Source organism: Gadus morhua, chromosome 8, assembly GCF_902167405.1.
Source record: "Gadus morhua chromosome 8, gadMor3.0, whole genome shotgun sequence".
NCBI lineage: Eukaryota > Metazoa > Chordata > Actinopteri > Gadiformes > Gadidae > Gadus > Gadus morhua.
The window spans coordinates 3,798,847-3,822,870 of record NC_044055.1 but is presented as its reverse complement, the minus strand read 5'-3'; the positions used below and the strand labels follow the sequence as shown (position 1 = coordinate 3,822,870).

Below are 24,024 nucleotides of genomic sequence, written 5' to 3'. Positions count from 1 at the left end.
TACCTGCTCCTTAATGACCTGTCTCTGTAGTGTCTATCCCCTACCTGCTCCTTAATGACCTGTCTCTGTACTGTCTAACCCCTACCTGCTCCTCAATGACCCGTCTCTGTACTGTCTAACCCCTACCTGCTCCTCAATGACCCGTCTCTGTACTGTCTAACCCCTACCTGCTCCTTAATGACCCGTCTCTGTACTGTCTAACCCCTACCTGCTCCTTAATGACCCGTCTCTGTACTGTCTAACCCCTACCTGCTCCTTAATGACCCGTCTCTGTACTGTCTATCCCCTACCTGCTCCTTAATGACCCGTCTCTGTACTGTCTAACCCCTACCTGCTCCTTAATGACCTGTCTCTGTACTGTCTAACCCCTACCTGCTCCTTAACGACCTGTCTCTGTACTGTCTAACCCCTACCTGCTCCTTAATGACCTGTCTCTGTACTGTCTAACCCCTACCTGCTCCTTAAGGACCTGTCTCTGTACTGTCTAACCCCTACCTGCTCCTTGATGACCTGTCTCTGTACTGTCTAACCCCTACCTGTCTCTGTACTGTCTAACCCCTACCGGCTGTGTCTCTGTTATCAATGAACGAGGCGTTAGCTACAAGCTGCTGCTGTCCTCGGGGTTGAATGGTGCTGAACGGTGTCTTTGTTTGCGGTGTGGGCGGTGTGTGTGTTTGCGTGTGTTGTTGTGTTGTTCGTGGTCAGCTGGCGTGTCGGCGACGGTTGATCCCGCAGCAGGAGGAGGTGTTGAATGTCAACACCGGCACGCGGTGCCCCCCCCCCCCCCCATTTGTAAACAAACACTAGCTGGCGTTAGCGTTGGCGGCGCAGACAGTGCTTTGTTCTTCTGACTGGAAATGAGGACAGCCGGGGGTCGGAGGTCAAACTGTTTTACAGCAGTGCCACAGGAAGTGTGTGTGTGTGTGTGTGTGTGTGTGTGTGTGTGTGTGTGTGTGTGTGTGTGTGTGTGTGTGTGTGTGTGTGTGTGTGTGTGTGTGTGTGTGTGTGTGTGTGTGTGTAACAGGACACTGAACACCTGCTCAGTGTCCACGCTGGGCTGCTGTTCTGTAGCTTGTTGAATTCTGGACTTCTGCTGCCGCTGTTCAGTCATTCAACAGCACTAAAGATGCATGTCATTAGGAAGCAGGTAGGGGGTTGGACAGTATAAAGACGTCTCATTGTCTCTGCGGGTCTGACTCTACCGGTCTCTCCTGGTCTCTCCTCTTCTGTCTGGCTTCTCCTGGTCTCTCCAGCCTCTCCTGGTCTCAATGTTCTCTCTGATATCTCCTGTCTCTCTCTGCACTCGGGGACCGGGGTAATTGTTTGTCTCCAGAACAACAGATGCAGAGCGGAGATCAGGGGACCTCTGCATCCCATTATCAGATCCCCTGGTGTGTGTGCGTGTGTGCGTGCGTGTGTGCGTGTGTGCGTGTGTGTGTTGTCTCTCGATCTGCCTGAGGCCATGTTCACACCTGGCATGAGGGTGCATCCGGGGATCTGATCCCAGGTGGACGGCTCCATGTGGGAACGGATCTCCCTCAGGTGTAGTCACACCTGTTGTCTGTAGAGCTGTCCACTTGTGATCGGATCACACACCTACGTGTTTAACGGCAGATGTGGAACAGGCCGGGTCGACGGCCCCTTTCAGCTCAGGTGAGGACAGGTGATGAGGACACAGCTCTTTGTCCCGTAGAGCAGCTGTTCAGTCAGTTAGCGGACAGGTGCTAGGGCGAGGCTGTGGATAAGCATTTTAGAATCCACCAACATGTTCACACTGCAAGGTAGGAAGAGCTGGGACAATCGTATGTAGTGTATGATGTTTCAATCTTTTTCTAATTTAATCTTCAGTTGAAAACTTCATCAAGTTGATAAAGTTTGTTTTGTGGTTTTTAATCAGAGGTTTTTAGCCAAATTGATTTCAGATACGTTTCTTGTAGGAGAAGGTAGGGGTTAGACAGTACAGAGACAGGTCATTAGGGAGCAGGTAGGGGTTAGACGGTACAGAGACAGGTCATTAAGGAGCAGGTAGGGGTTAGACAGTACAGAGACAGGTCATTAAGGAGCAGGTAGGGGTTAGACGGTACAGAGACAGGTCATTAGGGATTAGGTAGGGGTTAGACAGTACAGAGACGGGTCATTAAGGAGCAGGTAGGGGTTAGAGAGTCAAACCCAGAACCTTTTGAACACCTTAACCACTAGACTCTCCTGCCTCAGGGCTGTTTGATGAGGTCGGTATCTAAGGTTGTCTGAGTCCAAACTCATTTCCTCACGCGACAGAAGTGCAGTGAATTGACGGTGCAGCAGTATCTCTCTGAGCTGGGGGGGGGGTGCAGTAGGTCTCTGTGCTGCCGAGGGGGTGGGAGGGGCGATGTTCATCCTCGGATAACAGCGGTCAGGTGTAACACTAACTGGGTCCTCTTCAAAACACATCAATGACACCGGTGGCAGCAATGGGAACACACTTCCTTCCAGAGTCGCCTACCCCTTCACATTCTTCCATTCTGTCGTCCATGTTACAACCCTGCTAATCCCTGAGCGTTTCTTTATGCCGCGGCTAATTTGTCTGTTGGCTCAACAGCTGATTACCCTGCTGACCCTGCAGACTGCAGGTTCTGCCTCAGCCTTTTGTTTCACTCATCTACTGGTTAGCATATGTCGCTAGGCTTAGCGCCTCTTTAATGCTATTGTTTTCAGCTCCCCCACTCCCCTTCACCCCTCCCTAACAGCACACACGGTTTCCATGGTGACAAGTTGACCAATCATCAACCCTAATTAGGGCAGGGTCCACTTCCTGTCCCGGCCAATCTCATTGAAGCTAGACGGACAGACAGACGGGATGATAAACAAGCAGACAGACGGACATATGGATATCTGAGCACACAGACTGGAAGACCAAGAGAGACAGGCAGATTGGGGAACAGGCAGGCAGAAAGACAGTCAGTCAGACACACAGACAGACAGACAGACAGACATAGAAGCAGATATGCAGAAGGACAAACAGAGATTGAAAACCGATTTACAGACAGATATGTAGACATATAAACAAACCGATGAGAAGACATAGATTTACAGATGGACAGACAGATATGCAGACGGACAAAGAAACAGATTAGAAGACGGACAGACAGGTGATGATAATCCGCCCAGAGAGGAGAGAGAGGTGGAGTAGGATCTGACTAACCGTTGATCTCCGGTCTCGTCCGACAGGTCTGTGTTTAGACTGTACACACGCCACCCCACCCCCCGACTCCACCCTCCAGTCTCCGCCCCTGATCTCCACCCCTCACCTCAGTCATGTTGGATTATCTTGAGCTGTGTGTATTTTAGTGAGGATGTTGTCAGGTTGTGAGCTAATTATCACATTTAACAGACAGACGGGTGCACGTACAGACAGACACAAAGGCAGACAGACAGACAGTCCCTTGCCTGGGAGACAGATGTAAGGACAGACAGACACTTTGACAGTGTGACAGATGTACCGACAGACAGACACATACAAAAGACAGGCAGACAGGCAGCAAACGTCACAGTTTCGGTCCCGAAGGTCGGGTCTCCATGGCAACGACCCCTGAGAGACGCTCCGGTGGCGTCTGACCCCCCCGGTGGGGCGTCACTACGCTGGAATGTCAGCTGGTGTGTGTGTGTGTGTGTGTGTGTGTGTGTGTGTGTGTGTGTGTGTGTGTGTGTGTGTGTGTGTGTGTGTGTGTGTGTGTGTGTGTGTGTGTGTGTGTGTGTGTGTGTGTGTGTGTTGTTAAATGTTAAATATATCCCTGGGGACAACCCCTTACTGAGTCCACACACACACACACACACACCCTGATTAGGAGACTCTTTATGGGACCTCCAACTAATTAGCAGGCTTGTTAAACTCCCCTCATCCCTCCTCTCTCCTCTGTTATCTCTCCTCTCCTTTCTTCTTTCCTCCCCCTCCCTTTGACCCATCCGGCATGGGGCCTGATGCTCTGACCCAGGCCTGGTCCGAAATACCCTTTAAACATCACCACAACACTGCAGAAATACCCTTTAAACATCACCACTATACTGCAGAAATACCCTTTAAACATCACCACTATACTGCAGAAATACCCTTTAAGCATCACCACTACACTGCAGAAATACCCTGTTAAACTGCAGCCTTACACTGCAAAAAATACATTTTTAAAATGGAATCACTAAATTGCAAAAGGGCAAGGGAGAGACGGAGAGGGGTACTGGCAGACTAAGAAAATTAAGAGTTTTCTATCATATAATAATAATAATATAAAAAGAATATACATGTATTTATTCTTCACCTCCAGTACATTCTTCAGGCTATCTGGGCTGGTCTAGAATCAGCGCAGTGAGTGTTGACTACTGCTTGACGTGCACTGTTTCTTATCAGCGTCTCTGCCAGCACGTCTGAGGCCTTAAATCGTGACGCGTCCTGATAAAGAAGCTGTATGGCGCGGGGCCCAGATGACCCATAAACAGCTACGTTCTGCTACTACTGCGACCATCCTACTGCCACTGCTGCTACCATGCTACTGCTAGACTACTGCTACGATTACTGCTGCTGCAGAGGATTCACTGCTACTAATGTGGCTTCTGTAGTGTATTGGGTAAACTAACATTAACTAGACCGACACAGACGTTACTCTTTACTAATTCAGCGATAACCCGAAAATGTGTCTCTCCTGCGTAGCGACCATGCATCAAAAGGCTAGCTAGCATTAGGTTACTGTACACAGCAATGTAACTACTGCCCCTAGTGGTCACATGTGTGTAGCCCACTCTACAAGAGCTTCCCACGAGCCCACTCAGAATGCACTCATGCCAGCAGTTGAACATGAAGCAGAAGGAACTTAATGTATGCACTTATTGTATGTTGTACGTCCTGGCAAAAAATAATAAATACAAAGGAGTCGTGACGCATCTTATCCTAGCTATCTTTGTTGTGTACGGGGAATGGGTTAACCTTGTGATAGTGCTTGGCACTTGGTTCTATGAACGTCCTTACTGTACCGACAGAGATAGATTGTTGTTTCTTTCTTCTGAAAAATGTACTTATTGTAAGTCACTTTGGATAAAAGCGTCTGCTAAATGCCCTGATTGTAAATATAAGGTATTATATAGGGGAACATGTCAGACCAGTCCCCGGTGCGAGGCTCTGTTCCCCCAGGGCAGGGCCCCTGCAGGGGAGTCTGGTCCTGTCCTGACAGGACCGTTTGGAGCCGGCTGATCCTGCAGCTTAGGGCTCCTCACGGCTGAATGCTCGCTGAGCACGACTGGATCTGCTGTCAGAGTCTAGAGGGACGCACTCAGACGGACACACCAGACCAAGCATTGAATACCCGTTTCATCTAGTGAGGAGATTTATTCAATGGCTAATTAGCTTTAGAAAGACAACTAGAAATAGTAGGTTTGGTAAGGCTTGGAAAATCAGTGCTTCATTCTGCATATTTGATGTTAAGACTTCACATTGAGAGCCTTTCTTCAAACAGTCAGGATTTGGTAGATTGCTCAAACCCCGACCTTAGTATCGAGCCAATTGCTTGCAGTGGGACCTCACTGACCACTCATTCACCATCCTAGCTATCTCACATCTGAATGTCCCGTCAGGGATCAACAAAGTAGTATACGATCTACCTGACCACTGAGGGACCATCATAGGCGACCTGGTCTTTCCAGCTGAAGTGAAGCAGAGTGTGGGTTCTTCTGAGTCTGAGCTGGGAGACCAGCTTCTATACCCAGTGGAGAAGGGATCACATGGTTGTGGTGCTGAGCTCTTGTGATTTGGGGATATAAAACCTATGGCTAAGGTCTTCCCGCTTTGGAAAGTCAAAACTCAAAGCTATAATATATATAATCAATACTCAAAGCTCGTGACCCAGAGCAAGCTTCTGTTTGTTGTTATCCTGCGGTAGCTACTGGAGCTAGCTAACTAGCTGATGGCTCGCTCTCGCGCATCTGTGTTCGCTCGTGCATGATTGCGCGTCCATGTACTTGGAATGGGTGGAGTCAGAGTCAGCGTTGAAGGAGAGGGGGTAGGACCATTTGAGTTGTGTATTTTCAAAATCTGATGGCATTTCGCAAATCCCATTCCCAACCTTTAAGCTATGTTTGTTTTGTCTCCTGAGTGTGTACTTTGGTGTGATACGGTGTGTAGTATTAGAGGACAGAGAGTAAAAACCCAGGCACGGCCTCCAATCTGATGATGAGATTCTTGAACGCAGTACGCATTCATATATCTGTTTACCTCATTATAGATTACAGCCGTTAAGAGCATGGAAAGTTCAATGTCATGTTTTTCTTTCTCGTGGTGTTATGTGAGTGTGTGTGTCAGTATAATCTAGTGGTCATGGTGTTTGACTCCCAGCCCAAAGGGTCTGGGTTTGAACTCCAACGTTGAGGCTAAAACAAACCTAACTAAACCCCTACCTGCTCATTGATGACGTCACCAACCTTAATTCACTGTGGGTTGCTTTGGAAAAATTCATCAACTGATTAACTAGCAGAACATGAGTGATGGCGACGGTGTGTTCAGTTCTCTACTGTGTGACCTGTGGTCTTACCCATGATTAGGTGCACACGTAGCTGTGCACCTAATTGTCCTCTTACCTTTGGTCCTACCTGTGTTCCTACCTGTGGTCCTACCTTTGGTCCTACCTGTCCTCTCACCTGTGCTCCTACCTGTCCTCTCACCTGTGGTCCTACCTTTGGTCCTACCTGTCCTCTCACCTGTGGTCCTACCTTTGGTCCTACCTGTCCTCTCACCTGTGCTCCTATCTGTCCTCTCACCTGTGGTCCTACCTTTGGTCCTACCTGTCCTCTCACCTGTGGTCCTACCTTTGGTCCTACCTGTCCTCTCACCTGTCCCCTCACCTGTGGTCCTACCTGTCCTCTCACCTGTGGTCCTACCTGTCCTCTCACCTGTGGTCCTACCTTTCCTCTCACCTGTCCTCTCACCTGTGGTCCTACCTGTCCTCTCACCTGCGGTCCTACCTTTCTCCTGATCTGTCACCTTCCCCCCCCCGTGTCTCCAGGTGTACACCTACAAGCAGAACGCCCTGAGCAGGCAGAAGGTGCAGGCCATGCACCCCAGCAGCATCCAGGGGGTGGAGGACATGGCCACGCTGGACGACCTCCACGACGGAGCCATCATGCACAACCTCCACCTCAGATACCAGCACCGCAAGATCTATGTAAGTACCGAGCTCCTCGCCCTCCATCCCTACCTCTGGTCCCCAATCCGGACCCCTATACCCAACCACTACAGGGGTCAGTTAAACGTGCCTTAAGGGGAAACTTCACCCATTTCCACTAAGCTTTGTATCGTTAGAAACCCACAAATATTTTTAGATGGTCGTGCATCGTTACCTTATTTTGGGACTTCACCAGCAGAAACTAACATCCACAGCGTCTGAAGCTAAGCTAACAGAGGCTGTTGATAAAACTGAAGTACAATGGCGGAAGGTACTGGATCTGACAAAGAAGATGGCACCATGCAAAAGTTCACCATTTCGAAAGAAATACAAACGACTAATTCACTGAGTTCACCAACTAATACTCTTCACTAGAAATGTTGTGTGAAATGATTTTCAAGCAGTCTTGCGCTATCAGCTTGGTAGATGGAACAGCGAGGTGTCCGATAGGCGGAAATCTAGACCAGCGGGAGTGGCCAGCGAAGCTGTGCATCGTGGTGCATGGTGGGAGTTGTTGTCTTCAATCCACAAGTGCCAAAAAGTCACTTTCTGCCTTTTCTCGGTCAAGACGGCACCAAATTAGAATTGTATTTTATTATTCGACTACATATAGGACCCAATTTCAATACATATCCATGCCTCCACCGGTGAAATGCTCCTTTAAGGCTCAGTTTAGTTTATCCGTTGTACACAGATCTCCAGCTCTGTTTCTTGATCCCATTCCATACCTCTCAACCCAACCCTTTATCTGGAAGCAGGGATCTTCTTGTGACCATTGAGGCAATAAGTGTACTGCTGTCCAGAATAATTCAGTTTGATAGCTTCGGATGTGTTTGCATAATGTCGTTGGGTCGCCATCTTTCCCGATTAGTTTCTCACCCGGTTGATTCCTCTCATGAACATTTCATCTTTGAGGCTGAGACCAAACATCCATCTCTTATCCCAGATATTACGATGCTGTGCCAAAGCAAACATGCCTGCTGGTCTCACCTTGACCTCTTGCAGTGTTTTTTTTATTTGGACAGACGTCAACAGATTTTGTTTGACAGAGTCGCACGTCCTTCACATGAGATTTTAACTTCTCTGCTTTATCGTATCCAAGAGAGAGACGGATAGAGAGACAGATAGAGAAGGAGAGAGAGATAGGGTGAGGGAGGGAGAAGGAAGGGGGAAGGAGAGAGAGAGAAAGAGAGACCGGGTGTGGGCGAGAGAGAGAGCAAGCCAGGGGGTGAGGTTGACACATATGGGCAGGCAGGAGATCTGTTTTTTCTTCTGGAATGTTCTGTGTGTGTTCCACCATGTTCTAACAGTTCTCCCCGCTCAGCGCTTAAATTAGAGAATATGAGTTTTGTGTCAACTTGTCTGGTTCGCGTTATGCAGTTATTACTTTATGACGGTTCCCCTCCGCCTGTCAGAAATGTTTTCTTCTCCTTTAAATCCTATGAGAATACACACAGGAGCAGGAACGACTGGACTGCTTTCCTTAGCAAACGATTGTAATTGACCTACAGATCTCAAAGTTACGCTTGAGTTACTTTGGGCCCCCCCGGTGGCGCGGGGGCCTTAATGGCGAATACCATTAAGGCTCAGTCCTGATCGCAGCGACACGGGTTTGATTCCTGCCGTGGTCCTTTGCTGCAGGCCCTCCCCTCTATCTCCCATAGCTTCCTGTCGATCTCACTATATAATAAAGTATGAAAAAATCAAATAAAAAATGTAATTAAAAAGTTGCGCTTCTTTGATGATGCTGGTTAGGAGAAGCCTGTGAATGTGTGCAGTGGGTCTTGGCCGGTGAGAAACGGTCTCACTGTCTAGCCCTGCCAATGCTCTGTACGTCTTTATCTCCTCTATTTTAAGGTGTGGTTGCATTGGAGCGGTTGCATTGGAGACTGTGAGAACCACCATTTTGGATCGCTGCTATTCTTTGATTTCCTCCCCGTATTTTCATAGCCACTGCTGAGATTCGGTCTTCCATTTCCATCCACGGAATGGGACTTTTACTCTGGAGCTGAAATGTTTGCTTTGTAATATTTGATGTCAGCGTGGTGTCTCAGTGGTTTGTACTGGCTCTCTTCAGGGATGGGGCACGGGTCGTACCATTTCTTCTTCAGCACGGGTCAGAACATGCGTTATGTTCAAGGAAGACGTCTTCATCGCACACATGTCTTTGTTATCTTCAGTCCAGTTCGACACCGGCCACATGGGTGCTTCCATGAAACGTTGGTGTTGAAATCTAGACTCTTTTAGACCTGATGTCCCTGACCCGCTCACGGTAACCATAGACGATGGAAACCTTAACAGCACCCGTGTTGTTTTTGGGTGGCGTTGACTAATCGCTTGCCTCCATTTTTAGTTTTCCATGAATCCTCGTTTTAAAACCGGCGTTTAACCTGGCCAGCTCAGCGTTGTTGGGAAGCCAAGGGCAACACTAAACTCTGACTCTGAAGGGTAGGAGTCGCTCGGTTTGACGCTTGTTTTAAAGCCTGGTATTCTGGCCGCGGGCTTGGAAGCGGATTTGGCAGTTGCTAGCTGGTTGCGGCTAGGCAAAGAGCTACGTTAGCTTTTGAGACAAAGATTCCAGCTCCGTGCGTCCAAAGTAACGGTGAATGTGAGCACAGTGAATGCTTTTCATTGTGTGAAACGTCTTGTTGAGTTGCAACTCACGTTCTACTGCCACTTAGTGCTAGAACAAGACTAAAATCCATCTGAATCTATTCTTGTATTGGTATAAAATAGCTTCATCTGGAAAGCCTAAACGGTAATCAGAAATAACCCCGCTAACACAAGCTTCTAAACCATCCCACATGTTTCATTCCCGTAAGAGAAAACACTTTCAACCAAACGGCTCTATATTTACCGTCCACCTTTTGATCAACTTTTACTGCCCGCCTTCATCCTGACGCCAGCGACTGTCCCCAAACGAGTGGCCCGCCGGCCAACAGACATTAAGAGCCGAGCACCGATCCAAGCAGGCTGACCAGACGATGAAACCATCAAGCGACCGCTTCAGAGCAACCGACTTCTTGTTGCTCGAAGCCTCGGCCCAGGAACCATCCCGCCAAACCTCTCTCATAATTCCCCTTGTGGGCTACACTGAGTGTGTGTGTGTTTGTGTGTGTGTGTGTGTGTATGTTGATGGGGGTGTGTGTGTGTGGGGAGGGGGGGATTGATTGGATAATTTCAACCATACGGCAACATTCAGCCGTGATTAGCGGCTGGATGGCGCGGAGGTCGGAGGTCAGCGGGGCCTCGTGACAAGGCCTCCTTTGTGTTCACCGCTGCTCTGAGTTCCCCGGGAGGACGCTGGCTCAGCTCTGTTAATCACCTCAAAGTACAGGAGTCGACCGGCCGGCCGCCAACTCTCTTGTTTTCCGTGTATTCCCCTCGTAGCTACGAGCTACATTAGCATAGCGACAGAACGTCCTTTGTTTGCGTCATTAGCATGCCGCTGTAGCCGCGGTGATTAGCCTCGTGAAGCGTTGTGTTTCTGCGGTCTGATCTAACGGGTATCGATGACGTTTAAGAGGCTGTGGTTGCGTTGATGTTCTGGGCTCCTGACTCATGATAACTGGTTCCCACGTCTGAACACAGTCCTCCTCAATAACCTAGTAGCTGTTCCCCAGAGCCCTGCTTTCCTTCTCGCTTGACTGCAGAGCAGAACACTCTCCCTCCAGCCTCGTGGAACTTGTTCCAAAGTTCTGTTTGTCATGAATGTTTATCGGCATGTAGAGCAGAACGCTTTTAGATCCATTCTATGCTTTTTCAGCCTCTGTCTGTGTGTGTGTGTGTGTGTGTGTGTGTGTGTGTTTGTGTGTGTGTGTGTTCGCGTCTGTAACATCTCCAGTACAGACCCACGCAGTCTGTCTGTCCATCCGTCACAGGGTCGGTTCTGTTGTTTTCTGTGTCAGCAGGTGATCTGCTAGGTGAAGAAGGTTGGTTCTTGCTCTGGGTTCTCCACAGATTAGGTTACCGACACGTGACTGGGATTCAAACCCAGAACCGTTCAGCCGGGATCCTCCACTTTTCCCCCAACCCCCTCACACGCTGGAGCCATTAGACTGTATGAGTGGGAGGGGGGGGGGGATTCGGTTTGGGGTCCGAGGGGCCCCTGAAGTCCTCGGTGCTCTCTGATGCTCGTCTGACATCGTACTTAATAAATTCTTGTTTATTAACACAGGATCATAATCCGACTTCATTAAAGTATAGGGGAGGGTGTTTGTTGTTACGAGGCTGAACTAATATCCGAACTGTCTGAGCGAGGCTGGACCCACAGGAAGCGTGCGTGTGTGTGTGTGTGTGTGTGTGTGTGTGTGTGTGTGTGTGTTTTTGTACGTCCATTGTGTGTGTGTGCGTCCATGTCTGTGTGTGTGTTTGTGTGTGTGTTTTTGTACGTCCATTGTGTGTGTGTGCGTCCATGTCTGTGTGTGTGTGTGTGTGTTTGTGTACGTCCATGTGTGTGTACATCCGTGTGTGTGCGTAGAGGCCTCCTCTTCATTGTACAGTATGGGGGGGTATTACGGGGGGCCCCTTCAGAGGGTGGAGGTGATTCAGTGTTTGATGGACTGGTATGGGGGGGGGCCCCTCTGTCACATGTTTGAGGGGGTCCTAGAATTCCTCGCAGCACCCCTGATGGAATCACAATGAAAACAGCTTCTCTGAGCGGATCGGATTCCACACGCCAGTCGAACCTCTTTCACCGAATACCTTCGTCCTTAGATCATGGTAGCTTCTCGTCGGTATGACCCCCCCCCCCCCCCCTCCCCCCCCTCCCAGCTCCTCCCTGACCTTTCATCCCACGATAACCTTTTGGTTACCTGAGCTGTCAATCAGCAGACGATTTGAGGCCCACTGCACTCCACACTCCAGCTCGGTTTAACGGCCGCGGGCCGCGTTGTTAAATACAGAGGAAGATGCTATGCTTAATGGATAGCACCTGAAGCTAAGCGCTAACCTGGAGTTAACCCTAATGCTAACATGGGTTAGCATTATGCTAACTCTAACCTGAACTCTCAGGGACTTAGCTACGGGGCTAACGCACGCAGATGGGGGGTTAACTAAACCAACGCTAATTTCAGGTGCGTCCCTTGGCGCTAATTGGCGTTAGCATTCTTTGGTGTTCGCGGAGGGGGGTTGAACGGGGCCGGCGGACGGTTCTAGAAGCTGTGGCGGTTCTGTGATTAGAAGCAGCTGTCGAGAGGTGCCCTCACTCAGACATACGCACGCACACACTCACGCATACACTCACGTACACATACACACACACACACGCATGAATGCACATTTATTTGTGGAAGATTCCAGTATAAGGGCCAGCAGTTTAAAACTACTACCCCATAAGTCCATCTCTGCCTCTCTTTCTATCTGTCTGTCTGTCTGTCTCTGCTGGAGGTCGGTCAAACCCAAGTACTTTTATTACATCTCTGTTTTCTCAGCGTGGCGAAGAAGCCAGGGCAACGAGTTTATTGGTCTTTCTGTGTGTGTGTGTGTGTGTGTGTGTGTGTGTGTGTGTGTGTGTGTGTGTGTGTGTGTGTGTGTGTGTGTGTGTGTGTGTGTGTGTGTGTGTTCATTCAGTTTGTGTGTGTGTGTGTGTGTGTGGTGTTTAGTGTGTCTGTGTGTGTGTGTTCGTTCAGTGTGTGTTTAGAGAGATACAAATTCCGTTCAATGCCATATTCTCATCATTTCCTTTGCGACAACGAGACAGAGATCTGGTCGATCCAGTGGTCTCGTCCGCACGGGAAGCAGATAAAAATAACCTCTCCGGTGAAGATGAAAGCTCCACCTCTGGCCTCATAACGTTCTCCTGGCGACGGCACTAGGCTCCTTGACTGCCAAAATGGAAAACCTCTCACACACATGACATCCCTCGGCATGCTAGGCAACTAATACAAGTCAGCGCTAATATGCATGTTAACCCCCCCCCTTTGGCTGGGGAGCGAGGGGTGTTTGACCCAGATGTAGCCAACGGATATGCAGGGTTTAAAACGTCCAGTGTGTGGAACCAGGTAGCACACGTGGAGTGTAGCGGAGGGGAACCATAAAGGGGATTTATGGGCTCTAAACTCTGAACCAGAGCATTATGAACCAGAGGAAGTTCTGGAGCGCAGAGTTCTGGACCAGATAGTTCCAATCAAGCCCACCAATCTGGTTCTTGAATGCTGATGCTGTCGAGGTGAGATGAAATGAGGTGTCGCTAATGATGATTAATCATATGTTTAGAAAACAGAAAACATTAACATCCTGCAGGCGGACGTTAGACTCAGGCACACACATGCACATGTCTTTGTGAAAGGTTCCAGTGTAGGTGCCAGCCATTTAAAACACTATCCATGAGTCCATCTCTCCCAGACTGTCCCTCTGTCTGTCAATGCTGGAGGTCGGTCAAACATTCATACGCACCCACACACTCATCATGCACACGTTTACAAAAACACATTCCTAAGCACGGCCACCCCCATGAGTGCGTCCACAGGGGGTTCAGAACCCCAGCGTCCGAAGGTGAATCACGTCCATGTTGATCCATTTCGGTCCGTGGACGGTGAGGGTCAGGGTTCAACAATAAAGTCAACATAAACACAATGAATAGTTTTTCATTGTTGAGTAAGTTGTGGTGACAGGATGAATCTTGCGGTATGGGGGGAATGCGAGTCAACGGCGCTTCTCTCCCAGGACATTTGGATGTTGTTCTGGTGACCTCTTCACTGGGGGGGAGAGGCTGCTTCGTATCAGACATGGGTCAGCCTCCTCCCCTACCTCCCCCCCTCCCTCCCCTCCTCCCCTCCCTCCATTCGCCCCCCCCCCCTCTTCCCCCTGCCCCCCAGCACTCTGCAAATACATTCCTCACCCCACCGGGATGGAGGGAGAGAGGGAGGGAGAGGGGAGACTCATCTAAAGTGACAACCCTAATTCCAATGTTTACACTTTCCACTAATTTAAAAACCTCTAGTTAGTGTGACGTGAAGTTATGTGCGTCAAAGAACTTTCATGCCAACATGGCCCCTTTGAAGAGAGAGAGAGAGAGGGAGGGGGAGGGAGGGAGGGAGGGAGAGAGAGAGAGAGAGAGAGAGAGAGAGAGAGAGAGAGAGAGAGAGAGAGAGAGAGAGAGAGAGAGAGAGAGAGAGAGAGAGAGAGAGAGAGAGAGAGAGAGAGAGAGAGAGAGAGAGGGAGGGAGGGAGGGAGGGAGGGAGGGAGGGAGGGAGGGAGGGAGAGAGGGAGCGAGAGCGGACGGACGGACATCCCCCCACAGGGTCACTCGCCCTCTCACCTCTCCCACCTGGCCTCCTCTCACACACTAATGCCCCCCCCCCCTCATCTCCCACCTCCCACACTAAGCCCTCCCATTTCCTCTCAGTACATTTACATTAAGACCGAACAATTTTTAAGTGCAAGGATGTACTGCATACAGTTGTGCGTGCGAGGCTATGCAGAGTCTAGGTCAACTCTGAACAGTAGGAACTCCATCTCCCCGGATCCCTCAGAGAGGGAGAGCAGTGAGAGTCATGCCTGACGGGCTGAGTTCACCCTCTCACCGGCCCTACAACCCGAGCCCCCCAGCCTGCATGGACCTCAGACGTTTCTCACGCTGGACACCAAACCAAGCACCCTGTGATGTCACTTCCTCTGCTCGTATGTGTTGGAGTGAATGTTATCGCCTGGGTGATGTCACTTCGTGTCAGACAGGTAGCCCCGCGCGGAGGGCAGACGTTTCCCAGGGTCCTGTTTGAGTCTATTTATTTATTGTTCCAAGACCAGAGCGTGGACCGCTGCTCCTGCTCTAGGGTGGGCCGCTGGTATCTCAGGGTTGCTAGTTCAATCCCCCCGCTCTGCTCTCTCTGAGGGCTTCTGGGAGCTAAACCCACACAGCCTGGAGCCATTAGAGGGTTCTCACTGCCTACATTGTTCGGAGCAAGAGGAGATGTTCTGCGGTGCGGCTGGTTGTTGTTTAGCGGTACCGCGTCTCGTACTGGGAACCAGTACCAACCGGCTCTTCGAATAATCTCTGGAAATATACTCTGGTTTAGTTGTTTTGTTCTCTTTCTCCTGAGTTTGGGGACTTTATGTTCTGCGCTGCTGTGTGCACCGTGCATTAATCTTGGTTTTCGCTGTCATGTGTGAAATCCGTCTTTTTTGCCGAGAAAATAAACGGTTTGTGAAGGAGCGTTCCAGCAGTGAACCCGACGCATTCCTCACATCATCTCGTGGCCGTGTCATTTATTAGCACTTCCTTTCGGACTGCCCCGCGGAGCCAATCAAAACAGAGCCCCCGGATCACATGACCAGTTCAGTGCAGTTACCCACTGCATGTTGCTACAGCAGTCATTCACCCCATCACTCTGTCGCTAGGCTACGCTTCCTGCTGTTTATCACCTAGATGCTAGCTCGTACGACGGCGGTCTCTCTGTCAATGGGCAAGATTCCCTGCTGCCGATCACTCAGTCCGCTAGCTGCTAGCTGGGACTGCGGCGCTATCTTTGTCACTAAGCTATATTTCCTGTTGCCTAACACTCAGTCCACTAGGGCGCTTGCTGCTAGCAGTTAGCTGGTTCGGCGGCATCACTGTCGCCAGGCTACATGCCCTGCTGCTGATCACTCAGAGCGGTAGTGCACTAGCTGATAGCTGCTAGCTGGGACGGGGGCAGTCTCTCTGTCGCTAAGCTACATTTCCTGCTGTGTTCACTCAGTCCACTAGCTGCTCGCTGGGACGGCGGCGCTGTCTCTGCCGCTAAAGGTGCTTGCACACCGACGCGCGGCAACCGCCTCGCTGCCGGAGGGTTCAGCGCGGCGGCGTGAAGGGCCCGGCGTTTTCAAAAGCGGCTGCTGCTGCCGCCGCCGAAAGTTTCAGCACGGGGAAAGCTGAGCCGTAGGGCAAAATCTGTGCGCGTTCACGTGGGCGGCAACCGCTTCCCGGTCTACAGACGCTTTTGTAGCCCTTCCCTCATTCAAATGAATGGAGGCGGCGAGTTGCCGCGCGGCGGTGTGAAAGCAGCTTCAGCTACATTTCCTGTTGCGATCGGCTGCCAGCTGCAGCCTGCCGGGTTTATCGGAGGTCTGGTTGTGATTCTGAGTCGGTCCATCTGGGCTTCATTTCCTGCGCGGAGGCCGGTCCCAGCGCCTGGTGGCGGGCGGCCGTGGTGGGAGTTCTGGGAGTTCTGGTGCTGGGAGGAAGAGAGGAGGAGCTCTGGGTCGGCTGTCCGTCTGTACACTCCAGCACACGGACAGAAAGGGACCCAAGGAAACGCCCACTGATTGGCTGAACTGTCTGACTCTCGTATCAATGTTTTGAATCTGTTTGATAATGGTTAACTAGTTTTGGCCGGTTGGGGTCGGTTAAGCTGTGTGGGGTTTTCGTTGATTTGACGTGGAAACCGTAGCCGTCACTTTGTTGCTATGACTACCTTTCATCTGCCAACGTTTCCTCCGAACCAATCGTATTCCGACAAGGATTTGAACCAGCCAATCCGCAGCCAGGTTGGCAGGCACGCCACAAAACAGAGTAAACAGAGAGAGTGTTTCTGCTGCGGTACAGAGCACAGCGCCAACGTACTCCTCCCCCGACACGCTGCGTTAACACCCTGGAATGCCAGGGGAGAGCTCTCCACCACCACCACCACAGCCAATAGGGAGACTGCAATCAAGGATCTCAGCCAATTAGCTCCCAGGAGGAGCCTGGCCGTGGAGGCCGTCACCGGGCTGGGGGTTGGAGAGTGGGCCCGACCGATTGGTTGTGATGTAGCGAGGTGGAGGGAGAGTTCCGGCCGGTTCTGGGACCCCTGGGACCGGGGAGTCTGGGAGCTTCGCGGTGACCACAGCCTGCAGGTCGGTCGGATGTGCCGACGCCGGTGGTGGAGGACCACAGATCACGTTGTGTCCTCTGTTTCGAGGAAGAGGAAGGTTGTGGCTTCAGACGACTCCGTCACTTCTGCATTCATCAGTGCAAAATAAAAGTTTGTTTCCCTGCTTTGTTCTGCTGAATGCAGAAACAGAAACGAGAACCTCGGCCTGCGTCGGTTGGTTTACGGCATTGTTGTAAAACTGTCATGTACTGCGTTTGTAACGTCGAGTAACACCTTCGCATTTATGGTGGTTGTAAACTGTTAAGTGAGGTGAAGCTTTCAACAACGACCCCAAAGTCACACACTGGAAGAGGCTGGGTTCACCGGTGTGTTTGTTTTAAAAGGTTTTAAAACAGTTCAAAGTGTTGAAACCAGGGATGGAGACGTTGTTTAAAGCGAGCACACAAACCAAACAGCACTCCCGATCGTTCAGCACTATGCTTATCAGACCGAGGCGTTGCAGCGCTCTTGAGTCCGACTTTCCAGTTGTGAGCAGACCCTGTGAGGAGGCCCCCTGTGATGAGACCCTGTGTAAACAGGAAGACCTTCTGGTGTGGTGTCTTAACACAACCAGGTCCAGATACGCAACGTGTATCTCACCAGACCCGCACTGTTTACACAACACGGTTGTGCTCGGCTGCCCTGCCAGACATCACCTGGTTTATGGTTTGATGATGCTACGAGCTACTGTCCCCCCTCCCAGCCCCCCCCACCCAAATCCCATTGTTCCCATGTGTGCGTTCACAGGAGGTAGTGCCCACGCTATTTGCCATGTAAATAGTTCCTCAAACTGCCAAGCCGATGGTTTTGCATGGCAGCCGGGTGCAGACAATGCAGGTCAGTCAGTCTGTGGGCTTTCTAGATCTCTGTCGTCCTGAAGGGATTCCTTCAGGAAATGTGGGAATCCGGTATGGGGTCAGAACAGTCTCATTAATAATGAATGCACAGAGAAGGATTCACAAATGTATTTTGTGATTTATATATAAATTACTCTCTTCTCACAAATACATTTCAAAGCACACACAATACAAATGGATATCGGATATGAATGTAAAATAAATCCATAAACAAAAATAAGTTTCACAAACACATTTCTGATCCACACACAAATGTGTATTGTTTTAAATAAATGTAATATAAATCCATAAATATATGAATTAATAAAATATTTGCAATTTTCATCAAAAATGTATTTGGATGTTGTTAAACTTGAATTTACAAGACGCTTTTCATTTGTGAACTTGTTTGCATTTGTGTGTGACTGTGAACTGGTCCGTATTTATCTGTGGATTTTTGGAACTCTCTGTAGCCAATCAGATGCCATAAAAATACAGACCAGTTCACACACAAATGCAAACAAGTTCACACATGAAAAACGTTTGTATGTAAATGTGACAACATCCAAATACATATTTTATGAAAATTGTAAATATTTTTTTAATTCATATTTTTATGGATTTATATTAAAGTTATTTAAAACAAGACACATTTGTTTGTGGGTCAGAAATGTGTTTGTGAAACTTGTTTTTGTATAGGGATTTATTTTACATTTATACATATCGATATCCATTTGTGTGTGCATTGAAATGTATTTGTGAGAAGAGAGTAATTTATGTATAAATCACAAAATACATTTGCGAATCCTTCTCTGTGCATTCATTATTAATGAGACTGTTCTGACCCCATAATCCGGAACATTCCCACCGAATCGACTTCATGTTGGGAAATGTTCGGACAGAATGCGCCTGATCGGGTTCCAGCTAAACATTTAGTCGGAATGCGTTCCGATTAAGAATGTTGGTTTGGAACGTCGTCACAACATCATGTGACCCGGAGTTCTCAGTGGCTCCAACTTGTGATTCCGCATTTGTCTTGAAGTATGCTTTACCGACCTGGTAACACACACACACACACACACACACACACACACACACACACACACACACACACACACACACACACACACACACACACACACACACACACACACAGACACAGACACACGCTACATCACTGTCGTGGAGAGCTTGATTTTCTCTGCCAGCAATTACTTATACTGCTGTTTGTGTGCATTTAAGTTAGTAAAGAACTTCAACACACTCACACACATATACGCAGTCACATACACACTTGGCATTGCGTTGTAATGGACACACTCTCCTTTTGCCCTCCTAGTTCGTCAGCCAAAACAAGTTGCATATTTTACATGGAACTGCTCTTGCATTGTTTTCGCAAGGCAATGTAGGTGAGCTTATCTAAGTTAACTCCTAAAGCACATCCAAATGTGTAAAATCAGCGCTCGCCAAAGTTGTGTCAATTACCGAACGCCTAAACAAATGATGAATGCATGAAATCGATATGAATACACGAAAAGCATGAAACAGGGGGTTTATAGACAAACTAAAGTGGGAACATAGATGATCTGAGGGACAGAGCGGGAAGGAGACACCAGCAGTGAGTAAACAATGCCTAAAATGTTCCAGGCTGCAGATCTGGGTTCAGATGAAGTTCCAGTTGAGGCCTAAAGCTTCTTCTCGTTGTCCCACGATGACCTCCAGGCACGACCAGCAGGAGCTCTGAGCTGAGGTCCTCCATTAGACCTATCATCTGTGGGTCTCCACCGCAGAACCCAGCTCAGGCCATGACTCTGCTGGCTCCACCAGCCTCTCGTTCATAACTGGGTTCCTCTGACGTTTGAAACATGACACCGGTGTGGAGAACATACGTCGGTTAGCTCCGGTGGGGAAAACCCTCCCCTAAAGGTTGCACGTTCCTCTGGCTTTCGGGGCCTTCTCCGGTGAAACGGCTCAGATTCGGATTCCACTTGGTTAGAACTGGCAGGAACGACTGAGAACTGGTCATAACCGCTTCTAACTGTATTTATTTAATTGTATTTGACTGTAATCGAATGCAAGGGTGGTTCCCATGTATGTAACCATATTTATATTTTGAAAGTTTTTTGCACTTTTACTCTAAAAGATCATATGATCTCAGACTTTTTTTTCATATTTTTTGGACAATGAAGCTGTTTCATTGGTTCTCTCTTTGTTCCGTGGCATGTGTCATGTGCTTTCAGTTAAGATCGTTGTTGAATACAGTCTTTCAATACAATTCAATGGGCCATCTCAGCGAGACCGCTCGTTAACGTCACTAACGAGACATCTCGTTAACGTCGCTAACGAGACCTCTCAATAACGTCACTAACGAGACCTCTCAATAATACTAACGAGACCTCTTGTTAACGTCACTAAAGTTACCTCTCGTAAACGTCACTAACGTTACCTCTCGTAAACGTCACTAACGAGACCTCTCGTAAACGTCACTAACGAGACCTCTCGTTAACGTCACTAAAGTTACCTCTCGTAAACGTCACTGACGAGACCTCTCGTAAACGTCACTGACGAGACCTCTCGTTAACGTCACCGACGAGACCTCTCGTTAACGTCACCGACGAGACCTCTCGTTAACGTCACCGACGAGACCTCTCGTTAACGTCACTGACGAGACCTCTCGTTAACGAGCCCTCCCTCCCCCAGACGTACATCGGGTCCATCCTGGCGGCGGTGAACCCCTACCAGCCCGTCCCGGAGCTCTACGGACCGGACGCCGTGGAGCGCTACTCACGCCAGCACCTGGGCGCCATGGAGCCCCACATCTACGCCGTCGCCAACGAGTGCTACAGGGCCCTCTGGAGGAGGGGCCACAGCCAGTGCGTCCTCATCAGGTACAAGACACACACTGCATAACGCACTCGCCCGCGCACACACACACACACACACTCTCAGCCAGTGTGTCCTCATCAGGTAGGCGACACACACACACACACACACACACACACACACACACACACACACACACACACACTGTATATAATACACACACACACACACACACTATACACACACACACACACACACACACACACACACACACACACACACACACACACACACACACACACACACACACACACACACACACACACTACACACACATACACACACACACACAAAGCCAGTGTGTTCTCATCGGGTGGGAGATACACACACACACAGACACACACACACACTGTATACATTACTGACATCAACACACACACACACACATCCCCGTGTATACAAGGCCTCCTGCTGTTTCATGAAGGGGTGCCGCCCTTATCCTGCAAATAGCCCTGTTAGCTCGTTAGCTCACCGCTTGCTCACGACCACCGGTGGTTATGGGTAAAGAGCGAAACTTGTCCTCTCTTGAACCTGTTCATCAGTTGGTCTGCTCCCTGTCGCAGTCTCTCTGTCAGACTCACAGACAGGCAGATGGCTAATCGGTTGTTTAATGCAGCCATTACCACCAGATGCGATCAATCCTGAGACATCTGTTAAATATAGCAACACTGGCTCGGGAACAGGACCACAAATCAACGAAACAATGAAACCCCACAACAACTCCCAACTAAGAGAATGTTACTCAAACACCTAAAACACTCAACGACAACACTCAAACACCTGAAACACTGATACACACCTCAGTTTGTATCTCCCCCTGTTTGTTCCCGTTAGCTCAAATGTTCTCCTCGGTAAACCAGCTGTAAACGCTGCGCCACTGTGACCCCAGGCACCATTTTGGAGCGTCAGCAAAACGCTCACCACCCATGGGATCACATGACGTCTGTTTGAAGTTCAGCTCGGTGCAAAAGTACAAAAAGCCAAGCTTGCAGTTAGGCGGTTTCCCTGTGACGGCAACAGCATGGTGGTTAGCTCGCGGTGTGGTCTGACAGAATTAGCCACATACGCTACGGTGAGAGCTACTGCTAAAATTCAGGGTTAGGCTAAGTGGTCAGTCTTGTAAATAAACTATATTTTGACGCAGCGCTAATGCAGTATCTCCCGTTTACGACTTAATCCCTTCAATATATAAACCTGGATCTTTCGACAGTTTAAACGGCTTGCCAGGGCGACCCCGCTGTTTAGACTTCGGCTGCGTTGCCAACTTCTCCCGTTTGATCTCGCGTTTGATGTGAAGTTAAACGATGAGTCTAGCGCAGCACTTCTGCGCTCTGTGAGCTGCTCCGCGCGCCAGTCTAGCTGCTAAACGCCTGAGTGTTTGAGGCTTTGTTTACGAGCTGCATCAAAACGGATGCTAGTTCTCCCTTTCCCCTCCTGTCTTGTTCGGCCAAAATGCGTTTTTTTCACGGAACCACTCTGACATTGTTCTCGCAAGACAATGAAGTCGAGCAGATTCGAGTTAACTCATGAAGCACATTCAAATGTTTAAAACCAGTGCGAGCCAATGGTGTCATTTAATGAACGACTAAACGAATGATGACAATGAATGAAATCGATATGAATATATGAAGCGCATGAAAACAGGGGTCCATAGACAAACTAAAGTGGAAGCAGAGATGGACTAGGAGGCGGAGAGAGAAGGAAACACAAGCAGCAACAAATCCTAAGAGATTCCATGCTGCAGATCTGCTGTTCAGATGAAGTATCTACTGTTTGATCTGCAGTGAATCTATGACACTAAAGCAGAACTTCTTCACTCACTACTGCGCTCAGCGTTTAGCAGGCTAGCTGCTAAACCCTTAAAGGGATACTTCACCCATTTAGAACCGGCGTTCTATCATTATAAAATCGCTATTGTAATATAAATAAATATATAAATAAATATCAGTCTAAACCAGTCTCCCCTTGGCCCATTTTTTCTCATCTAATTTTCTCCCAAAATGACGTCAAATGACGCGTTTGACGTCATTTCGGGAGAAACCTCTTGTCCAGCTAGAAGGGCCGAGGACTACAACACACTTTTGGTGGAAAATTTTTCAACCAATAAGGAATGAGAGGGGGCGGGAGCTCGCGTACTGAGGGGGAATGAGGTGGACGGGAGACCGACAGGTGGGCGGGGCAGCGAGCGCAATGCACTGTGGTAGTTGGAGGTTATTTTACTTTGAGCCAGAGAGACCATGAAAACACTCTTTCTGCCTTTTTTCAGGCTAGGATGAACCGATTACAATTTTTTTTTCACATTTATAATACATTGAATTATTTAATTCATAAAACCTTCATATTCCCACCGGTGAAGTATCTCTTTAAGTGTTTGAGGCTTTGTTAACAACGAAGAGGGATATGGATAGCGTGTGCCTGAGTCAGAACCTTTAGCAAAAAGTTAAACGTGTAATCACACGCTGTGCTCAGTATTAGATGGAGGCTGAGGCTAGAGGCTAGCTTTCCAAGAGAGGGTAGAGGCTAGCTCACGAATGTGAAGCTCATTGAAAGAGTTGTTGGAACATAGTCGTTGGAACTATTGGCTAGCTGAGGCTAGCTGATGGAAGCTACTATATAGAGGCTAGCTAATTGAGGCTGGCTCCTAGATTAATAGCTGAAGGAGGATAGCTACTGGATTGTGGCAAACTAATAGAGGCTAGCTGTAAGAGGCTATCTGATATATAGAGCCTAGAAGAGGTAGTTAACTGCTAGTTAGAAGCAGGCTGGAGCTGCAGGCCATCCGAAGCTAATAGATTGGGAGACCAGCCATAAGACTTTCTGTGATCTTTTCTGTTAAAGATGATGACGTGAGAGGAGTTGTTGTTAGAAGGCAGCGCTTTGTAAAATATTAACCTCTCTCTCACATTATTTATTCTCACACAAGAGAATGAATACATTCTTCAGTTTGTGTTTACTCTAACATCTCACAACAGGTGTGTGTGTGTGTGTGTGTGTGTGTGTGTGTGTGTGTGTGTGTGTGTGTGTGTGTGTGTGTGTGTGTGTGTGTGTGTCCAAAGCATTAGCAAAGCAGACTGCAGACACCCACATGGACGCACATAGACAGACTCACATTGGCACTAAAACACACACACACACACACACACACACATACCCATACACACACACACACACACACACACACACACACACACACACACACACACACACACACACACACACACACACACACACACACACACACACACACACACACACAGGGCAGAAGTTGAGTGTGTTTTATGATAGTTATCAGGC

General features: G+C 48.9%; 1 protein-coding gene across 6 annotated transcripts in view; it reads left to right on the top strand.

The window, feature by feature from the left end:
* Positions 1-24,024, top strand: part of myo10 (myosin X) — a 93,461-nt gene that overhangs the window by 26,568 nt on the left and 42,869 nt on the right. For all 6 annotated transcript variants that reach the window (XR_003977540.1, XR_003977539.1, XR_003977541.1 and 3 more), the window contains exons 3-4: positions 7,023-7,181; positions 20,548-20,735. Coding sequence is in view for 1 of the 6 variants with exons in the window: in XM_030362647.1 (XP_030218507.1) it covers positions 7,023-7,181; positions 20,548-20,735 (347 nt within the window). In the remaining 5 variants the exon portion in view is untranslated. The remainder of the gene's footprint in view (positions 1-7,022; positions 7,182-20,547; positions 20,736-24,024) is intronic.